Consider the following 18952-nt stretch of genomic DNA (forward strand, 5'->3'; position numbering starts at 1 on the left):
AAGAGGGCTGCTTGCAACTGTGAACAATATCATCGAGAACAGTTTTAATGTAAATATGACAGTAACGCTAAGCATGCATACACACTAGACTTGGTGAACACAAAAAAAAGGTTTTGAAATGGTCTGATATTGATCAGTGTATGACATCCCCACTTCCTGATACTAACGGCAATGTAATGATAAAAAATGAATGTGAAAAAGGCTGGAGGAAGCTAGGTCTGAAAATGTGCAAGATGACTAACATGCCGCGAAAGCTGTGGGACAAGAATGCCCAGATGTGATGACAACAATGGAGACAGTTCCGATAATAGAGGTTTTAAACAAAAGGCATTCAAGAACAATGAAGTTGAGGTGCAGTCAAAAAATAAACAACCAAAGAAGAGAAATACTCAATCCCAATCCAAGACATTTTGAATTTTAAAGATCATGTAAAAAAGTCCGAATTCTGGCCGTAATTACCAGTAGTCTTCGGAAATAAAAGCAGTTTCTCTTCGCTTTTAAAATACAATCGACGGATAAGGACATGAGAATTGGTTACTAATGAAAATGTACTGAAGTACTCAATTAAGAATTAAAACGTAAATGGGTAGGAAAAATACAATTCACACCAACAAAGTATAAAGGCTCGTTTTATTAAAAAAAAATCCAAATAGTTTACACGACTTAATTTGTCCATGGTTAAAATAACGTAAATTTAGTAGCATCAGAACAGTATTTTGTATAGGATTTTGTGTTACTTTGTAAATATTTATCATGGGCGAACAATCAAATCATATTTTTTTTACTTTGTCACGTGTTTTACATTTTTTGGGCTATTTTTATTTTTTTCAGGCTATAATGCAAATGTTGCCTAATAATTGCACTATCCTGGAACACATATTAACAACTGACTTTTCCCTTTTCTTTAGGCTCTCTTGATAAACAAAAATCAAGAAGACGTTTTTACGTTCAAAAGTGAACTTTTGAAATGCGTATTAAATGTGTACTTTTATAATAAAACAATACAATAAAAGTGAACATATTTACAGTTAAGGTTCTGCTGGCGCCACTTGTGACAAAACGGCGCAAATCTGGCTGCACTGTGCATAACGACCGCAGTATTATGTTGTCCCAAGAGGGCAGTGAAGGCTGTTCAGTGTTAGCGCCTTTGCTCTTCACAGATTGTCACAGCGCAAGGCGCCACCCCTGGCGCTCAGGTTTAATTAAAATAAGGACTTTTAGCTTCCCGCATCCTCAAACATCTCCAGGGACGCCTCTCTACCTTGGAGATTTGGTGGAAAACGCAGTGATTGGATGAGGAAATAAATAACACATAACGGCATTTTTTTTTCGCCAACTATAAAGACAATATAGAGCCTAACTTCCAGAAACCAATGTGATCGCTAACGCATGTTAACCCGGAATCGCATTTCAGAGGAAATACTGATTATACTAAAATGCAAAATGAAAGAAAAGCATTCGGAAGACTATGCCCCAACAGCCTGGCGAATTTCTCCTCTCGTATTCAAGACAGGAAACCATCCAAGGAAGACAGCAAAAAGGTACAATAATTTACTGTCCAGTGCTTCTGCCTGTTTAAGTGCCGTTATGCGGTTAATTCAGTAAACAAAAACAAAAAAAACAACAACAATATATTTTACTTTCAGGAACCTCCGAAAATTGTCACGGGCAACGTTCCAGTTTCCATTTACATTGAAGAGACGTCCAATATCGTTGATGAAGGTAGTCATCATGTTTTTGTCTTTTGTCAGGTTTATTCACTTAATTGAAGTGTAAGAAACATAGTCGTGGTGTGGACTGTAATGTGTATTTATTTAACAGCCTTCGCAACGATCGCTTGGCAAGATCTGGAAGAATGTACTTCCGTTCTGCAGCGGGAGAGCGGCTCAGTGCAGCAACAGGTACTGTACTGTTCTACTACAAACATCACCTTAACACATCCTTATACTAAATAAGCTTAAACTATACCGCTTAGGCTAACCAACACTTCAAACCTTTTGTTTTATTTTAAAATGAGAGGAAAGCTTGTTACTTGTTTTAGTGACGTCGATTTTTGTGCATGTTTGCTATTGCACACAGGTAGAATTTCACCTCCCTGCTATTTCTACTTTAACCGCAGAAATCAGGAGAGGGGTTGGTGTGTGGGTGTGGGGATATAGGATAATAGCGTAGAAACACAATTCTGTTATACAGCACAATGGCTCTCTAGATCTCCAATGTCTGTACTACTATCTGTGGTGTCGCCACGTGCCTGCGGTTTGTTTTGGCAACTGAAAACCTGTTAGATTCCCCTCTGAAATACGCTGAAATCCCAGCACCACACTGCGCAAACGGAATATCGTAGACGAAAAACCTTAGCCTCTGACTGTTCTTCAGCAGGGTACCTTACATGTCAGCACCTGACAAGATTTTTTTTCCCCTGCGATGGGCCTGGTAAAATTCGTAGAACAGTGACACAGGTGGTGTGAAACTGAGCGTGTAACCGACAGGAGTTAAGGTAATAGGTGCTCGTAGTATAATTACATCACTGGTTCGCATATTATCGTCTGAGTTTATCAAGGGGGTCTAAAGAAATGTAATATTAAAATGTTTTGACTCATACGTTAATAATTGCCACTGCTGCTACTAAGGTAAAGGACATTTGCTATTTACAGTATTATAAAAGCGAACAACTGTAATGAGTATTAAGTGCTCACTTTTTATACTCTAGCAGTAGGCTTATTTATCAGTGAATTTATAGTTAAGGAAACTATTTACATTTATTATTATTATTATTATTATTATAGGGAATGTATTGTTGTTCAGTACGAGAAGACTGAATGAAAATTAAAATACATGTTAGACCAGAGCATCTTTAGTGCTGTATATGAGAGCCCCAAACAGTCGGTACGCTGGGAATGGAATAGTTAATTCGTGAGAGAACGCAGGGTGGATGAGAGGAGAGCAGTTCCTTACAACTCCCCTGTCCGGGTTCCAGGGGCGGAGTGCTGGGGCACGCGGTGCGAGCGGCGCCCGAGGCGCTGTCCCTGTTTGCGCTGCAGTGCGGGGGAATGCGCGAGGCGGGCGCTGTGGTTGGCTCGTGCGGCGAGCCTATGGGATCGCAGGGCGAGGGACGTATAGAGGCAATCCTGGCAGGCGGGCGCCAGTCCGCGGAGCGCGTGGCACCTGCACAGTCGCCCCCGGGTGTGTAATTTTCCCAAGCAGGGCTCGGAGGACGCCTGACACGGGCTTTCGCGTCAGTTGACACAGTCACCTACAGAGCGGATAACACGCTTCCGTTGAACTGAGGAAGCTTGGGGATTTTGCATATTATAACAATATAGTTGACATGGCAATTGAAACTTGTAGTTACATGCGGTTTCCATACTGGGAATACGACTTTCAGGTATGAAGACATAAAGTTTTGAAACTAAGGGCATTTTATCTCGTCTCTTTTTTACATATATTATAATCGCTTGCATTTTAAAACATTGCCATTTTTTTCATCCACAGAATGCGCAGATACCCAATTCAGGCTACGATCTTCCCGAGTTTGAGGATGCTGTTGGCCACATGGTTCCTGGTGAGTATATTTCATTGCCATCGCTACTGGTTTTTGCACGTACGACAGCGCGTAAGGAGCTGTCTATATTTTTGCATGCATAAATCATAAAGTTTGAATGCTCATTTTGAAAAAGCTGACGGAGAAGAGAACATGGAGGTGGGGACAGACTTTATTACAAAAGTTCATTTCTCCCTACTTTCCTTGTAATTAAAAGCTGTTTCAACAGAAAATGTGCAGAAAGGATATTTGGCAGCCTAATCAATATATATTTTTCCTCAAGTGTACAAAATGAAATTCAGCGGTAATATGTGTTTCGTTATTTTTCACAGACCACCCTGCGCTGATGCAGCCCTGCCTCGATTCTGTCAGCCTGCAGCTCCCCAGCTGTGATGTCGCTGACTTTGAGGGCTGTGTCATGTCACCCATCCCCACTTTACCGGAACACAGCCTGCACAGCACCATGACTTACACCGCCCTGAGCCACGCGCCGCACGAGGGCCTAAGTCCTCATGCCGAGCAGTACTGGAAGCATGTGGCTGATCACAATCAGAAGGCTCTGGGAGATGCCTTGCAAGCTAACAATCAGGTGGGTGAGAAGAGCAGAAGCCAATACCCAAAGTTCAGATTCCCCTGACGTACTAGCCTGTTTGATCTTGTTTTTCTTTTTGTGCTCTCACAAACATAGACGGGCAGCTCTGCTGTCTTAAGCATCGCACTGCATCACATTGGCAGGGTAGACAAAGAGTGCTTGAAACTTTGTAGGAGTGGACTTGCTTTATTTTGGCACCTCTCTGTATTGATTGAGAGCTTAGATACTGATAAGAATATAGTAACATATAAGGAGAGTTATACCAATACATATTGATCTGTTTCAATAGTGATAAATATTGAAATGTTTTGTGCTAAGCACTATTTTGAAATGTCCCAGTTTTGTATATGTAAGGCACCATAGAATGTTTAGTAATGAAGATTCAGAAATAAAAAAAATCAGTTATTTTGTATTTAAGTCTTCTGATGTAATTCCACAACATCTGGAATACATGCATTGTGTTCACTTACAGTTCTGACTGTTTTTCTAGCTCCTAATCTGGTCAGATTATAGTAAAACTGGTTAATCCACCTTTTAAAAAAATGTTTTGTAATAATACAATTTGTCAATATAGTAATCCAATACCAAGCAAATAAAACTATCACTAATACAATTGAAGTAAATGTCAAATAAGAGTTTCCAGTTCTTTACTTATAAAATACTTTATTTAGTTCTTATCACAATGATTCACAAAGTCTTCAGTTCTTTTCAATCACTAGACTCTCATTGTTATCCCAGTTGTAAGCTTTCTAGTTACATGCACTTTTTAAAAAATTAAGGATATTCAATAGGACATTTTGTGTTTTCTTTTTTTCAAACAGCTCCATGTCACATTGAACAGAAAGCAAGAAGAGATTACATCTCTACAGGAGAGAAACATCCATCTGAAAGAGCTTGCAGACCAAGCCAAACATCTGGCCTCAGTACTTGATGTAGGTACACTCAGGAAGGAGCTGTGTTTGCTGTCTTTTAATGCTGGTTTAATTTAGAGCTAGAACATGACAATGATGCTGTTAAGGGCTTGTTTTCATTACCACATCGAGGCACAGTTAAACAGCCATACATTTTAAATACGCACACTAGCTTGCTAAAGACTTGCATTGTCGACTGTAATTTGTGGCTTCTGGGAGTTCTGTTTCTATTGTATTCAGAAAGGCAGAGTGCTCTCATATTGCATCAGAGCTCTGATGCCTTGAATTCAATGTGCAATTACAGCGATCTACAGTAGGTGGTTCCAAAGACCATAGGTAAAAACGAGAAAGACTGCAAGGAACTGCGTGCTTAAATCTGATCTTTTCCTTGTTGTTTCAGAGGCTGATGACACAGCCCAACAATGCAAATCACCCCACAGCAGAATCCTGCCAAGGGAATGGGGGCATTAAAAGACGGAGGCTGGAGGATTGTTTCGAGCCCGTTCCCGGCTGCAAAGAGATGGATGACATCTTGAAAGACATCACAGACAAGTGCAACGCGGTTTTGCACAGAGACTCCAAGCAGCCAAGGTTGCAGCAAGAGGCAGAAGAAAACGGCAGTGACAACCAGGGGACGGGAACAATAAATATGCACGGTGCCTTCAATGGACTGAAGACCTGCACGACGCGTAACTCCATCGTTGTAGATGGTGGTGACATGGAAGAAGGAATGTCCTTTAAAACCTCCATTAGAGATCACTGTACGATCAGAACCCTGGCTTTTCCCCAGGGAAATGCTTTCACCACAAGAACTCCTAGTGGGGGGTACAAATTCCGATGGGTACCAAGTTAGAATGGGCTTTCAGCTAACTACACTAGCCAGAGACGACTTCTCAGAATGAGCAGAGCATACGATGAATCCATTTGTGCACTGCCGCACTTACATACTCTTTTAATAAACAATGTTCTGTTGCTCAGTTTTGGCTCCTGCCTTGAAAACCACCTGGAAGAGAAAAAAAAGGGCTTTTTTTAAACTCTAGGGTGGTGTATTTTCATACTGAAACTGAGTTCGGCACAAAACATGCAGCCATCTTTTCTTTTTTGTTTTGTCAAAAATGCCTGCATTATTAATTCATTCGGCTGGTGCTTTTATCCAAAGCTACTTAACTGTACGTTTGTTACGGTTAGGCATTTTATTGGAGCAAACTGAATGAAGTACCTTGAGGGTACAATAGTAATGTTCCAATTGGGATGATTCTCCTTGCTTGGTTTGAATTTGTCTGTTTGCCTTAAAATGGCACCATGGCAAAATGTCCTTTGAAAAAAAAATTATTACATTCGTAATAAGTAATGCTGCTGGAGAGATGGTGACCTCAGTGTAATTATGTAATGTTCTACATATGTACCTGTATATATTTTTATTCTCCAATTATGTTTACACGTTTGCAACACTCATTGAAGGATACAAAAGTTTGCGCTTAACTTATAGAAAATGTATAATAACATTGTTGGGAAATGGAGTAAAAAATACTTGAATTTTTAAATGAAAAGATTTGTCTTCACATTTTATTTATATAAATCAAATATGCACATGTTTTTAAGCAAGTGCATTGAACTTTGTATGGGATCAGCTTCAGTAGACTCTTCCTGTTTTTGACTATCTTATTGGAAGGTAGTGTAAGGAAATGAATAAAATGAAAATTCAGTCACAACTGATTTTCTTGTCCGGAGTCTGAGCCAAAGCCGTTGTGATTGACACCCCATGTCTGAAACCTTTTTTTTCCACCAATACATTACGTATAACAAATATTGTTTGAACTGCTGTAGGCTGTTATCAGTGACGCTACTTCTAAGTCTGTTAAACTCTTTTACCCTAGAAATATGTCATACTGAATTAAATCATTTAAGAAAATGCATACCAATGTTTATGTCTGCAAGTGGCTACGTTATTAAAGGTGACTAAAAACCTTGTTTCTTAAATAAAATTACAGACAGATTGCATAGACAAATGAATATTAAATATGGAAGAGGTCAAATGTATAAATATGTTTAGTTTAACACAATGTATTATTTAACAAAATTCCTTGTCTTGAGGATGCCAGTATTTTAATGCCTTCATGATTGGAGAAACAATAATGGTTGCTACTTTAAGAGTTATACTATGATAGTCGGGTGCCATTCTAAATGTTTCTTTCTTCTATCCAGGAAAGTGTCAAATCTTTTGTATTAGGTACTGTAACTCTGTAGATTATTTTAAAAATTGCCGTCTAGATCATTCACTACCTTTGAAGCAATTCACTAGTTTTATTCAGTGTCCTTCAGGTTATGGTGGACCACAACACTCTTCCAATCAGCTTTGCACTAAAATGACACTTACGATCCCCAGGTTAGGTTACAATAATTCTTGCTGCTCAAGATATCAATCGAATGCAACTTGACAATCTTCCATTTACTGTGTCCCCATATCATAATGTTACCCTCACGCTTTACAACAAGAGAAGAAAAGTGTCCTTGTGGACCTCTCCATTCTGTCACCACAAAAATGTGATTTTTAAAGAATATGTCTAGTGATCTCATTCAACTCAGCGCAGATTTAGTAATTTACCATATTTTTATTTAAAGTATACCACAATAACTATTCACATTAATGTAGAGTACTCATGATTACAAAAGTACTGACTATAAATTAAAAAGAATCAAACTAGATCAGATACAGTGAAGTATTTGGAATATTTACAGTAGCACTATAATAAAATCAGACTGGGAAGCAAGATACTGTAATATTAAGTAATGAACATTAACCATGCCTATGAAAGATTTAGTGATGGGCTTCCTTATTAAAGTAAAAAGAAATGAAATTAAAACATACAACTGTACACGATACTTCTCATTATAGGCAATTAAACTTTAGGATGAACCTCTTCTACAATTGAATGGTGAGAGAAGAAAGCAAGAAATACATTTATGCTGGAGGAAAGGAAAATACTTTGCTTCACTGTGACACATTCCATTAGATAAATTACAAATGCTGTTATCAAAATGATTCATTTTTTTATGAAGTACAGCACTCATTTCAGTTACTGCTTCATCCTTCAATCTATTCTAATTCTATAGATGTTTGGTTTTTATTTTATTTCTTTTTCTTATTAAACACAATTCTATTAAAAAATGGATGTGCATACAGTATTCATATAACGGTTTTATTATGCTTTTGTGTATTTTTTTAAATACATTTTGTGTCAATGTAAGTGTAACACAGAGGTCTTCTGGGTGATCAGCGATATTGCCCTAGACGTGACAACCTGGATAAATATGATTCAATAAAATAATACTTTTACACAGCAAAGTGAACATTATTTATCTGCTGTAAAAATGAAAATATATGTTGAAATATTATATGCATATCCTCTTATCCTAAGAAGGCTTTCAATTGTAAACAAAATTGCTTTGGATAAATTAATGATACCTCAGGAATTGCCACTGAACAGAAAATGAGTGCTACGTCCATGCAACGCAACTTATTTAATGCATACAATCCATAAGTAAAAATGGAATTTATGGAAGAGTTTCAAACAAAAGCAGCACTCTTGCTTATGTTGAGTACAGTTACTAAACATTGACTCACTTCTGGTCAGTGGTTTGTGTTTGCCTGCTGCATACTTCACTTCACACAAAAACAAAAGTTTGCAGGGGTTGGAAAAAGAGAAACAGTTTGATTTAGGTCAGCAGTTCTCTAGGTGTACAGGAACTGCATCAGGCTGTCTCCTTTACACCTGTTCAAACTCTCTGGGTTAAGGCCTGTTTATTTTTCACTGTTTGCCCTTTTCTGTTGAAAACAAGTAGTGAAATTAAAATGAATAAATGTCATCATTTCTTCATTCAGTTTAAGGAATTTCAGAAACAAGTAGGTTGTTTGCAGAGGATTTAGTATAGGGCAAAGATAAGGAAATAAAAGCTCAGAGTTAATCTTGATATAGTACACTGTTTAATATACAAATTCCTGCGTCATATAGTGGTAATCAAAATTCAACATGTCTTTTTAGTCTTTGATAATTAATAATCATGCAAAAACATAGTGATTAAATGTCACAAAACCAGTGATACTACAGCACCCAGCATCTTTTTCAATGCTAAATCTTTTTAGTCATACCATTTAAGTGTTTCCAAGCTGGGCCCTTTCCATGTGAAGAGCTGTGATACTTAGTCAGACAAATCAGAAGTGGAGAATTTTAACCAAAACAAATGAGTTCTTTGGAGTAAAGGGAATAATATTCTACATCCTCAATGTATCAACATGAAACTTCCTTGAGGTTTAAATTTTGTTTTAAGCAAGAAATTTGTGCATGTGTTTATCACACAAAGTAAGTGCATACTTGTCAAGTACTCATGGATATAAACATACACACTATGTTAAGTATCTAGCTAAAAAAAATAAATAGATAATACAAAATAAAAATGGAAAAGTAATGGTTGCTTAAATATCTGACGTTTTTGAAATAACAATCCTAAATGAATTTAGATGTATGAAATTACCTTGACCAGCCACACAGTTAGTCAAGTGGTCTCAGTGGTTCACATGATTTCCCTAAAACCACACCTGTGTCTGTAAGGTCCTCAGTCAAAAAGTGAATTTCAAACAAGGATTAAACCACAAAGACCAAGGAGCTTTCAAAACAACACAGAGATTATTTTTTAGGAAAGCACAGATCAGGCGAAAGGTACAAAAATTAAAAAAATATTTTTCCTTTAAACACAGTGAAGTCAATTATTAAGATGTGGAAAGCGTATCAAACCAACCAGATATTGCCTAGATCTCTCTGATTAACCAAAGTGAGCATCTGAGCAAGGAAGGAACTGTTTAGGGATTCAACTGTTAAGCAATAAATCAGTGAAGCGGTATAAACATTTTTGTAAACACTGGCAATAGATTCAGCATGTCTTCTTAGCGCATACACTAAAAGACTTCTAGCACATTAGTGAGTTAGAGTTTACAGTGAAAAGCTTGGCATAATGTCAATCTGTAGATTTCTAAAAATAATAGGGGCAAATAAGACTACACCTCAAGTGTGAATGCCAGCTCGGGATTATTTTGGTAAATATGCTCTCTGTTAAATATTAAAAAAGCCAAGTGTTTGCCTTAGATTTTTCCTTTACTGAGTAATATCAGAATGTCACCGAGACACAAGACTTGAATTTATTTTTCTTGTGAGCAAGATAGAAGGGTGGTGAATTCTGTCAAAGTTCACTCACTGTATGAAACTAGTATTTCCAAGTGTTTAAATAGGAGGTTGAATAAGAAAATTAGCAAGTGGCTACCACATTTAACCATTTGTATCTTTTTTCCTGTTATTTTTTAGAAAAGCAAAATGTGAATAGTATGAAAATGTGCACATGTAATATAAGGAATGGCAGTGTCAACATATTTTCTTGAGCACCACAGAATCAAATCTTCCAATGTTCAAACTGCAGAAGGTGTAAACATATATTAAACAAACATTAAAAGTAAAAAATAGAGAGTTCAGCAAGGATTGGAAATCAGAAGGGTCTGTGGACCTTAATGTCTCTAGTTCTACATAAACATCAAGAGAAATATTCAGTTTTAACATGGATCATACTGTACATGGTATATATTTATTAATATTTCTAGAAAATTACATATAAAAAGCCCAAGATATAGTTAAAAAAACAACATATTTTAGGAAAATACATTTACCTCTCCTGTCACTACTTTACTTTTTAGAAAGAATGACAACACCATCTTAAATGTGTTTGATTAATGTTCTTGATAAGAGCATTAATTCTTGTCCACTAGAGAAAATTCAGAAGGCACTCTATGTGCTGCTGCTTCCTCTACACAACCTGCTTTCTCCATTTCCAGCACTTTTATGAAGCATGCTGCCAAGAATTTATTCTTTTTTTCTGGCTGCTGGAATTATCTGATAAGTAAGGACACATTAGGAGCAACTGCAGTTTTTTTTTGTCAAATGTAAAAACCTGTGTCTTTCCATGGAGGAGAATTGAATGAATTTTCTAAATCTGCAGATTATTTGAATAGTTGGAGCATCTATAAGTGATATGGAGGCAGGTATCCTTATGTGCTCGAGTGGAAGTATACCTCGAAGGCATTCATTCAGCCAGGACTGATACTAGAGTAGCTCTTGCATGCAGTAATAGAAAGAATACAATATAGTTTTCCAGCAAAGAATCTCAGAAAGAATAAGTAACTGAACATGACTGAAAATACCAACTGCGGCTCTTCAGCTCAGCCTTTAAACAAAACAGTTTGCTTTGAACAAGATAACTGATAGCTCTTGCTTTGATATACCGACAAGTTTGATATTTTTATTTGATTAACAGAACTGTAAACATTAAACCTCACCCAAGCAAGGTATGGTCAAGTTATATCAGATGTAAAGCAACCCCTGGGCAGGCTTCCAGAAGTCATTAATTATTTTTGTGCTGTTTTCAGAACTCATATCTTTCACTCATTTTCCCCTTACTGAACTATTAGGCACATACTGTATAATTACAACACAATTAGATTTTAGAGTATTTTAAAGTAATTCCCCCAGTTTGTGAAGTTGGTTTTGATTTAGTTATTACTGGTTAAAAATATATGTCATAATGTTGAAATTAACTTGGAATGAATCAGGATTCAGTTAACTTACATAAGAAGAACTGTTACACTGCTGTAGAAGTCTCAAAACATTTACATTTACAGACTTTCTATACTGCCAGCATTAATGAAAACTACATTTACAATTGGTTCACTGGAAATCAAGTAAATACAGTTTGTTTCTAGATATATTAAACATTTGAAGAAAGAAATGTTCTGGCCCAGGGGTGAAATAAGTAATGCTCTTTTAATTATGCAGAAAGCTACTGTAGAACATCACATATTAACAGAAAATATACTAGAAAGAGAGAGAAAATGTATACACTGTATAAAAGTATAGAAAGAAAGTGCTCCATCTCATGTAACATTTAAAATGTAGATAACTGAATTTCATGATGCTACAAAAGAACTTGATGTGTATCCTAGTTCTGGATGTTCACAGCTGTGTCAGACCTGTTCCTATATTTGTCTACAGCAGGAGAACAGATTTTTTTCAACTTGGGACAGCATGGAATATCAGGCACAGGTGTTGGTCTGTTATACAGGTAGCTGATACTTTGGAAACTAGCATGATCTTTTGAGACAGTGCAAGGAGTGTACATTGTCGATCTCCAGAATACTACCTGAACAATAAACTTCTGATGTCTTTTCCAGACTATCATTACATGAGGGGAAGGAAAATAAAGACCAGGAATCCATGCCTGGAGGAATTCAGAAACAGAATTCTTCATCTAAAGACCTACAGTAGGACCTTCAGGCTTTGAAGATTAATTATGTTGTCAAGCTGGAGGATTTCATGATAAGCTACCTATGAGCCTCTCGCCCACAGTGAGATGGAGAATAAAACATTTCCACAGTGTAATGGAAAATAAAAAGAATAGAAGTGACTTTCTGTAGGCCTCCATGAAGTGATTTTAATCTTTTTAAATTTGTGAAAACAAAACAAAAGAATACAAACACAAATGGAAGAAAAGAGACCGCACTTTACAATGGAGAAAAAGATGCTCATTAAACATCTGATTACACCGTCACAGGTTTGAACTTGCAACATGTAAGAGACATCTACTTCATTTCCTTACTACAATTTCTGCAAATTAATACAACCAAGTTCAAATTAAGAGCAATCCAGTGTCAACCTAACATTTTTAAATAGATTTTTTTGTCTGCAGTTCAACTTTGTTGATTGTACATTGTTTTGAAGAAGGAGCAGTGGATTGCGTAACAACACATGAGTTACATACATCTGAAAGGACGGTATCACAGAAAATTGCAAAAACCTGTGTTTAAATTTAATGTAAGTGTAATGTAAATTATCCCTGGATAAAGCCTGTGCTAAGCAACCAAAATATAACTGCTAATAACTCTTGTAGGTATTGGGAACACTTTAAATGCAAATAGTGAAATAGTGTTACAGTACATACAGTATAATATACTGTACTGTATGTGCCAGTATAAAATTGATTAACTGGTGCTATATTTTTATCAGAAGAGAAGGTACTGTCCTGTAAAACATCCCATTTCGGAATATTCAAGTTGTGCAGTTTAATCTCCCATAAAAAAGGTACTTGGGAAGGAAATTATTTTCGGCAGGAGAAGGAAGGCATAGAGAAGTGATTAACGTATTTTGCAGAGACTTGAAAGAACTAGATTGAGTAGGTTAAAGCAGTTGTACCCTAGCACCCCAAAGGCAGAAATGGCAAATCAAATATATAGTACATACTGTATAATAGGAAAACTGAGGGATTGAGTTAGTCTGTCTTAGCTCTAAAAAAGTCAGGCCACTGTCATAAAGAATTTGCAGAAACATTTCTTGTTTATCACGCTGGGTAGATAAAGGACTGAGAACCTGTCTGTAGGAGGATATTGTTCCAAATGAGTGAAAGCTTATGAAGTTTTGAGGGGCTGGCAACAAAGCAGCTGACTTCCCCAAAAGTCTATTGAGGCTACAGTGATTGTGATCATCTGAAGGGAGACAGGGTCAGGATCCATCCCTGAATCAGAAAAATACATCATGGAGACTAGATTTTTAAAGTCTTAAAACTTCTTCATTTGGGAGTGTGACGGAAGATCTGGAATCAAACCACATCCTAAAGAATCCCAACTGAAAAGCCCAATAGTGATACAGTATGTAAAATCTGGAGCGCTGTAAGAACGTTTACCTAACCCTTGGATGCTAACGATCCACATGAAACTTAATACAATAGAATTATTTTTTTCTGAGTATTTTGAAGGACGCAAATTAGGTATCATGGAAAATTTAAAATCAATATAAAGATGTATTCAGTATGCATTTTATAGGCAAACTTTCCAAGTGGTGGAGCACATAAAGTCCAAAGAGTTTCATTTTTATTCAGGACCCATGCTCTCTTTATGAATATTAGGTGATTTTTTTTTTAAATGAAAAAGAAATGGTTCCACTTGGGAAATGACATCTGCATGACTCCCCCGGCTTAGATCGTGGTTGTGGTGCGGAACTCCACATGTGAAAAGGAGAATTTGGAGTTTCTCACTTTGCACAGTTTGCTGCACACTCATTACTGGCTTTAAGGAGTGGAAATGGGAGGGGAAACCTTACAGTGGGGCAGATTTATCATTTACCTGACCCAGCTGGTTAGTAAAGAAGCCGTGAGAGTGATGAATCTGAAGGACATGCAGCATTAACTTAGCTGAAGGAATAAGTAAAATGTGAAGAAGTTTAGTGTAAATGTACTTGGATACATTCGCGATAGCAAAGTCTCTCAAATGACTTTCCCAGTTACGTGCAATTTTAATTTCACTTAAGCACATCACTGCAATAGCAGCAGAAGCAATAATAAACACCAGCACCAGGCAGGTGTGCCGAAAGAACAGTGAGACACAGTTTTCAATGTTTCTGAAATTCATAAATGAAGGCAAATCTGATTCAATTCAACTCCTTGATATTGTTTATGTTTGGGTACATTAGTATTATATAAAGATTGTGTGTTTGTAAAATCTGGAATGCTGCAAGGTGGATGAGGTGATACAAATGATTAGGGATTCCCTTATTCCTTGTTAAGCAATACCATATTCACAATGTAAAACACATCATTTTCGCTTGTTTCCCACTGCCAGGGCAGGAAGATGAAATCTCCAGGAAGCTTCTATAACTATTTTTTGATGGAAGTATTTTCATGGAAGTAATTTAGGTATCATGAAAAATACAAAAACAATATGAGGACATATATCCATTTTTACAGTGGAGGAATAAGATGTGTGCTCCTTACTTGACATACTACAGCTTTTATCTGTATAAGGAAAAGCAGATGAAAAATCAATAAATGCATGCACAAATTCTTTATAAACCAACATCCTGCACAACGACATTATTAACAGTATATTGTACCTTTCAGAGAGATCTAAACATGCATCAGTGCAATTTATTTCTTAGGGATGTATTTGATTCTCGATTGTTGATTTTCAGATTCCAGATACAATAATAGCCTCCACAATTGCTCATTGTTTAATTATATTACTTTTTAAAAGCACATTAATACTTCGAACAAAAACATTAGTGATATTTTCTTTAAGTGTCATGGTTATCACCTTTTTGACGTCTATTGATGGCCTAAGTTATTCAATACTTATAGCTCTCATCCAATAGCTTTAAAAACAGGTTTTGCTATCAGACAACATGAGAATTTGTAGACATTTTAGTACTATATTTAAAGTAATATAACCTCATGAGTAAGGATCTGTGCCTGTGGGTGGAAGGTTGCTGGTTCGAGTCCTGGGGCTGGCAGAGGAATCCTACTCCGTTGGGCCCCTGAGCAATGCCCTTAACCCCAGTTGCTACAGGGGTGCTGTATAAATGGCTGACCCTGTGCTCTGACCCCAAGCTTCTCTTCTTGTCTGTGTGTCTCATAGAGAGCAAGTTGGGGTGTGCGAAAAGACAAATTCCTAATACAAGAAATTATATATGGCCACTAAAGTGATCTTGTTATTTACTAGGAACAAGTAATACGTTTATTCCATGCTAAAAAAAAGAAGAAAGAAAACACAACGTTTCAGCCATTGACACCTGAAGAAGGCTCCACGGCCGAAACGTTGTGTTTTCTTTCTTCTTTTTTCAGCATGGAATAAACCTATTACTTGTTCCTTTGCAGCCTACACATGCTGACGCAGCTACTCACCTGAACTACTTGTTATTTACTATTTACCTACACCATTTTGTTTAATAAATGTGTATTTATTAATACTAATATTTTAGTATTTGATTGCATAAAACAATGTGGTTTATTCTTCATAAATTAATTTAGAATTAGATGTATATATTTTGTCTCATTTTGAGACATTCTGATTCATTAATTTCTGATAAATTCTGATTTGAATTCTGATGCAACATGTTCTATGTGAAAATTTTGTTTTTGTAAGGATATTAACTATACAGGTGATTGATTAATTTTATTTCAGTTGTTAAACTACTAACTATATATGCATGCTTCTTGTGTCTGTGTAGTTACTATTGAAAAAGGGTGAGTGTTAAGATTAATCTATTGTCTTTGATCACAGTTTTTTATTTTCATTATAATTTGCCTTTAAATAAATTTAGTTTTTGTCTGTTTGAGTGCATCTTATGCATTCTCAATGGATTGTATAGCATTTTTTTTAACCACTGGGCTTTAACCCTGTCCTGACTGAATGACTATCAAACAAGTCTTCAAAAAGGTAGAATACCAACAGGCCCTTTGGTTTTTATTTACAGTATCTTCAGTTCTTGTAGTACCTGTAGTACGTCTTTACTCAGCCTGGGGCATGTTTGTGTATTCTTCCTCAGGAAACACTTGAGTGAAAAGTTCATTTAATACAAGTCAATTCCCTTTCATCTTATAAAAGCTCCATGATATTTTAATTAGTCTTTTATTGTTCTGCTGCTGTTGTAGTACTGATAAACACTTTTTTGCAATACTCTTTCCTTTTTTTTCTTATGGCATTGTTAATAAGTTTTTAACCCCTGAGTGCAATTCATTGTACTCATTTTTTTACTTACTTGCTTGTTTTTTAATAATTCTCCTTTCTCCCCTATCCATCCATTTTCATTAACTGCTCAGTAACTGCTTAGTTCAATAAGGATTTCACGGTGTAGACAACCAATTCACCTAGACAGTATATTTTCAAACTGTGTGAAGAAACTGGAACGCCTAGATAAAACAGTCAGGAATGAACCAGGACCCGAAAGCTGTGAGGCAGTAGTGCTACACTTCACACTACCACACTGCTCCTTAACTGATTTACCAATGCATTCTAGTCATTGACACTTTTACTTTTTCATTGAAACAATGATGAAAATTAGTATAGGGCTCAGTTACATTTTAAAGCCTTCACAGAGAGGCTAAACTGTTAACTAAAACAAAATATTTTTCCAATGACATTCTAACTAAAAGATACAGACATACTGTAGTTCAATGGAAACTTTAAAGAGGTAATTCATTAGTCTTTTATCTCTAGAGAGTCAGAGGTTCAGTCTAGGGAGCCACAAAGCATTGCTATCTCAAGAAAAAAAAATGAATTCAAGAAGCCTGAAGTGTATGGCTGAAAACCTGTATGTGTAAGTGTATGTCTGACTTGCTACTTTAAAAGATCACTGCAAAATCAATACCCATTTTTACCTGAACAGGTTTTTTTACTGCATAATAAAGTTTGATAGACAGCTTAAGATTTATATTACAATTTACAGTTCCTTGTACATGTTGGGGCAATTTGAATATTAATCATTGTATGTTTATTTTGATTTTAATTAAATTATCCAAGAAATGAATCAGAAATGATTTAGCATGAAATGTAAACATTTTGAAACATATTACTGTTGAAGCACTTTTTAAAGACAACGTACCACATATAACACAGATGATATACAGAAAAGCTCAGTGTTAACTCGTTGAGCTACATTCAGCTGAATAAATACAGGGAATAAAAATCAGGTTCCTGCCCTAAAGTCTGTTCTTGTAGTCAAAGATCCAGTCAAGATTAACTTGTTTACTGTACTAGTGACCCACCTAACTATCAACTGTTACACTGTTATCTGTCAACTATTATAAAACAGCTCACAAAAGTGTGTGACGGTGGTGAAAAGAGACAGGGACAATAGAACTCTGATTAATCAAATGTGTGAGTTTAACAATATGCTTGGAGGAAAGAACAAAGTTTTAAAATAAGAGAAATTCTCACCACTAGTGTATGTTTACTCTAGACCCAATGTGCTTTTTAAATGCCCACAAGTGTCAAATGTAGAAATGTGTGGTAGAATTCATTTGTTGTCTTGCATTGAATTAAGGAAGAACATGGAAAATAAAGGCGTAAAATACAAATAAGACTGTTAGTTTTCATAGGTTTGGCACAGTGGCAAAAATAAGACTGTTAGCTTTCATAGGTTTGGCACAGTGGCAAAAATAAGACTGTTAGTTTTCACAGGGTTGGCACGGAGGTTATCATTGCTGTCTTCCAGCACTAGCAGCCTGGGTTCAATTCCTGGGGTGCTATCTGCATTGAATTTGTTTGTTCTCCCCATGTTCACGTGGGTTTCCTCTGGGTGCTCCTATACTCAAAGACATTCTGGTAGATTTATTGGCATCTGTAAAAAAAATGGCTCTGGTGTGAGTGTGTCTGTGTGTTTCTGTCTGTATCTGGGTGTGCCCTGGGATGGACTGGCATCTCGTCTAGGGTATACCCTGCCTGCACCTGTTGCTTTCTGGGTTAGGCTCTGGCTCCATCTATGACTCTGTGCTGGATAAGCGGTTAGAAAATGGATGTTCTGATAGCCACATTTCTGCATAATGATGTTATGAAACTACCAAAGTCAGAACCTTATATAGTATCACCTTTTATATAGTATCAGAACAGTGATGCTCAAAACTAAAAAATCTGCTTAATTTGAATAAAACCTTTGCGAAAAATGCAAGGGCCTTCCAAACTTCCAAATTTGTCAATTAATTATCTTAATAGGTTTGTGCCAGTACACATAGAGAAAAGGCATCTTATCTGCAATCATAATATATGGAATTACCTTCAGACATTTCAAAAATATGCACAAATAGCTTACGTCATTTGTTTGCTATTTTATAATCCAAGCACTGCATGATATTCTTGTGAGTATGATATCATTTTTTCTCTGGAGCAATTATTTACACCAAAGGGCAACAATCCCACTCAAAGGCTTAGACTGTTGCTGCATAATTGCTCAAAACATATTTAGAGTATTTAGATGTTAAATTTAAAATTAAACAAAAAATTTAAGAGATTTCAGAACTTGGTGCAAGTTTTTAAAAAGATTTATT

General features: G+C 36.3%; 1 protein-coding gene across 2 annotated transcripts; it reads left to right on the plus strand.

The window, feature by feature from the left end:
- Positions 1-980: 980 nt before the first annotated feature.
- On the plus strand, positions 981-8360 carry mcidas (multiciliate differentiation and DNA synthesis associated cell cycle protein). Of its 2 annotated transcripts, XM_088630218.1 has the most exons (7): positions 981-1541; positions 1647-1722; positions 1822-1901; positions 3493-3562; positions 3874-4130; positions 4955-5065; positions 5445-8360. In XM_088630218.1, the coding sequence occupies exons 1-7, from the start codon at positions 1437-1439 to the stop codon at positions 5895-5897; spliced, it is 1152 nt and encodes a 383-aa protein (XP_088486344.1). In that variant the 5' UTR covers positions 981-1436; the 3' UTR covers positions 5898-8360. The 2 variants fall into 2 exon arrangements, with proteins under 2 accessions (XP_088486344.1, XP_088486345.1); XM_088630219.1 differs by lacking the exons at positions 981-1541; positions 1647-1722; positions 1822-1901 and adding an exon at positions 2912-3385.
- Positions 8361-18952: the final 10592 nt, after the last annotated feature.

Source organism: Lepisosteus platostomus, chromosome 4 (genome assembly GCF_059453375.1).
Source record: "Lepisosteus platostomus isolate fLepPlt1 chromosome 4, fLepPlt1.hap1, whole genome shotgun sequence".
Lineage (NCBI taxonomy): Eukaryota > Metazoa > Chordata > Actinopteri > Semionotiformes > Lepisosteidae > Lepisosteus > Lepisosteus platostomus.

What these genes read in the sequence shown, in the direction of transcription:
- mcidas (XM_088630218.1), top strand. Translation starts at nt 1,437, where the DNA reads ATGCAAAATGAAAGAAAAGCATTCGGAAGACTATGCCCCAACAGCCTG. An exon ending in CCAAGGAAGACAGCAAAAAG is followed by an intron (nt 1,542 to 1,646) that starts GTACAATAATTT and finishes TTTTACTTTCAG; the next exon opens with GAACCTCCGAAAATTGTCAC. An exon ending in GTCCAATATCGTTGATGAAG is followed by an intron (nt 1,723 to 1,821) that starts GTAGTCATCATG and finishes TTTATTTAACAG; the next exon opens with CCTTCGCAACGATCGCTTGG.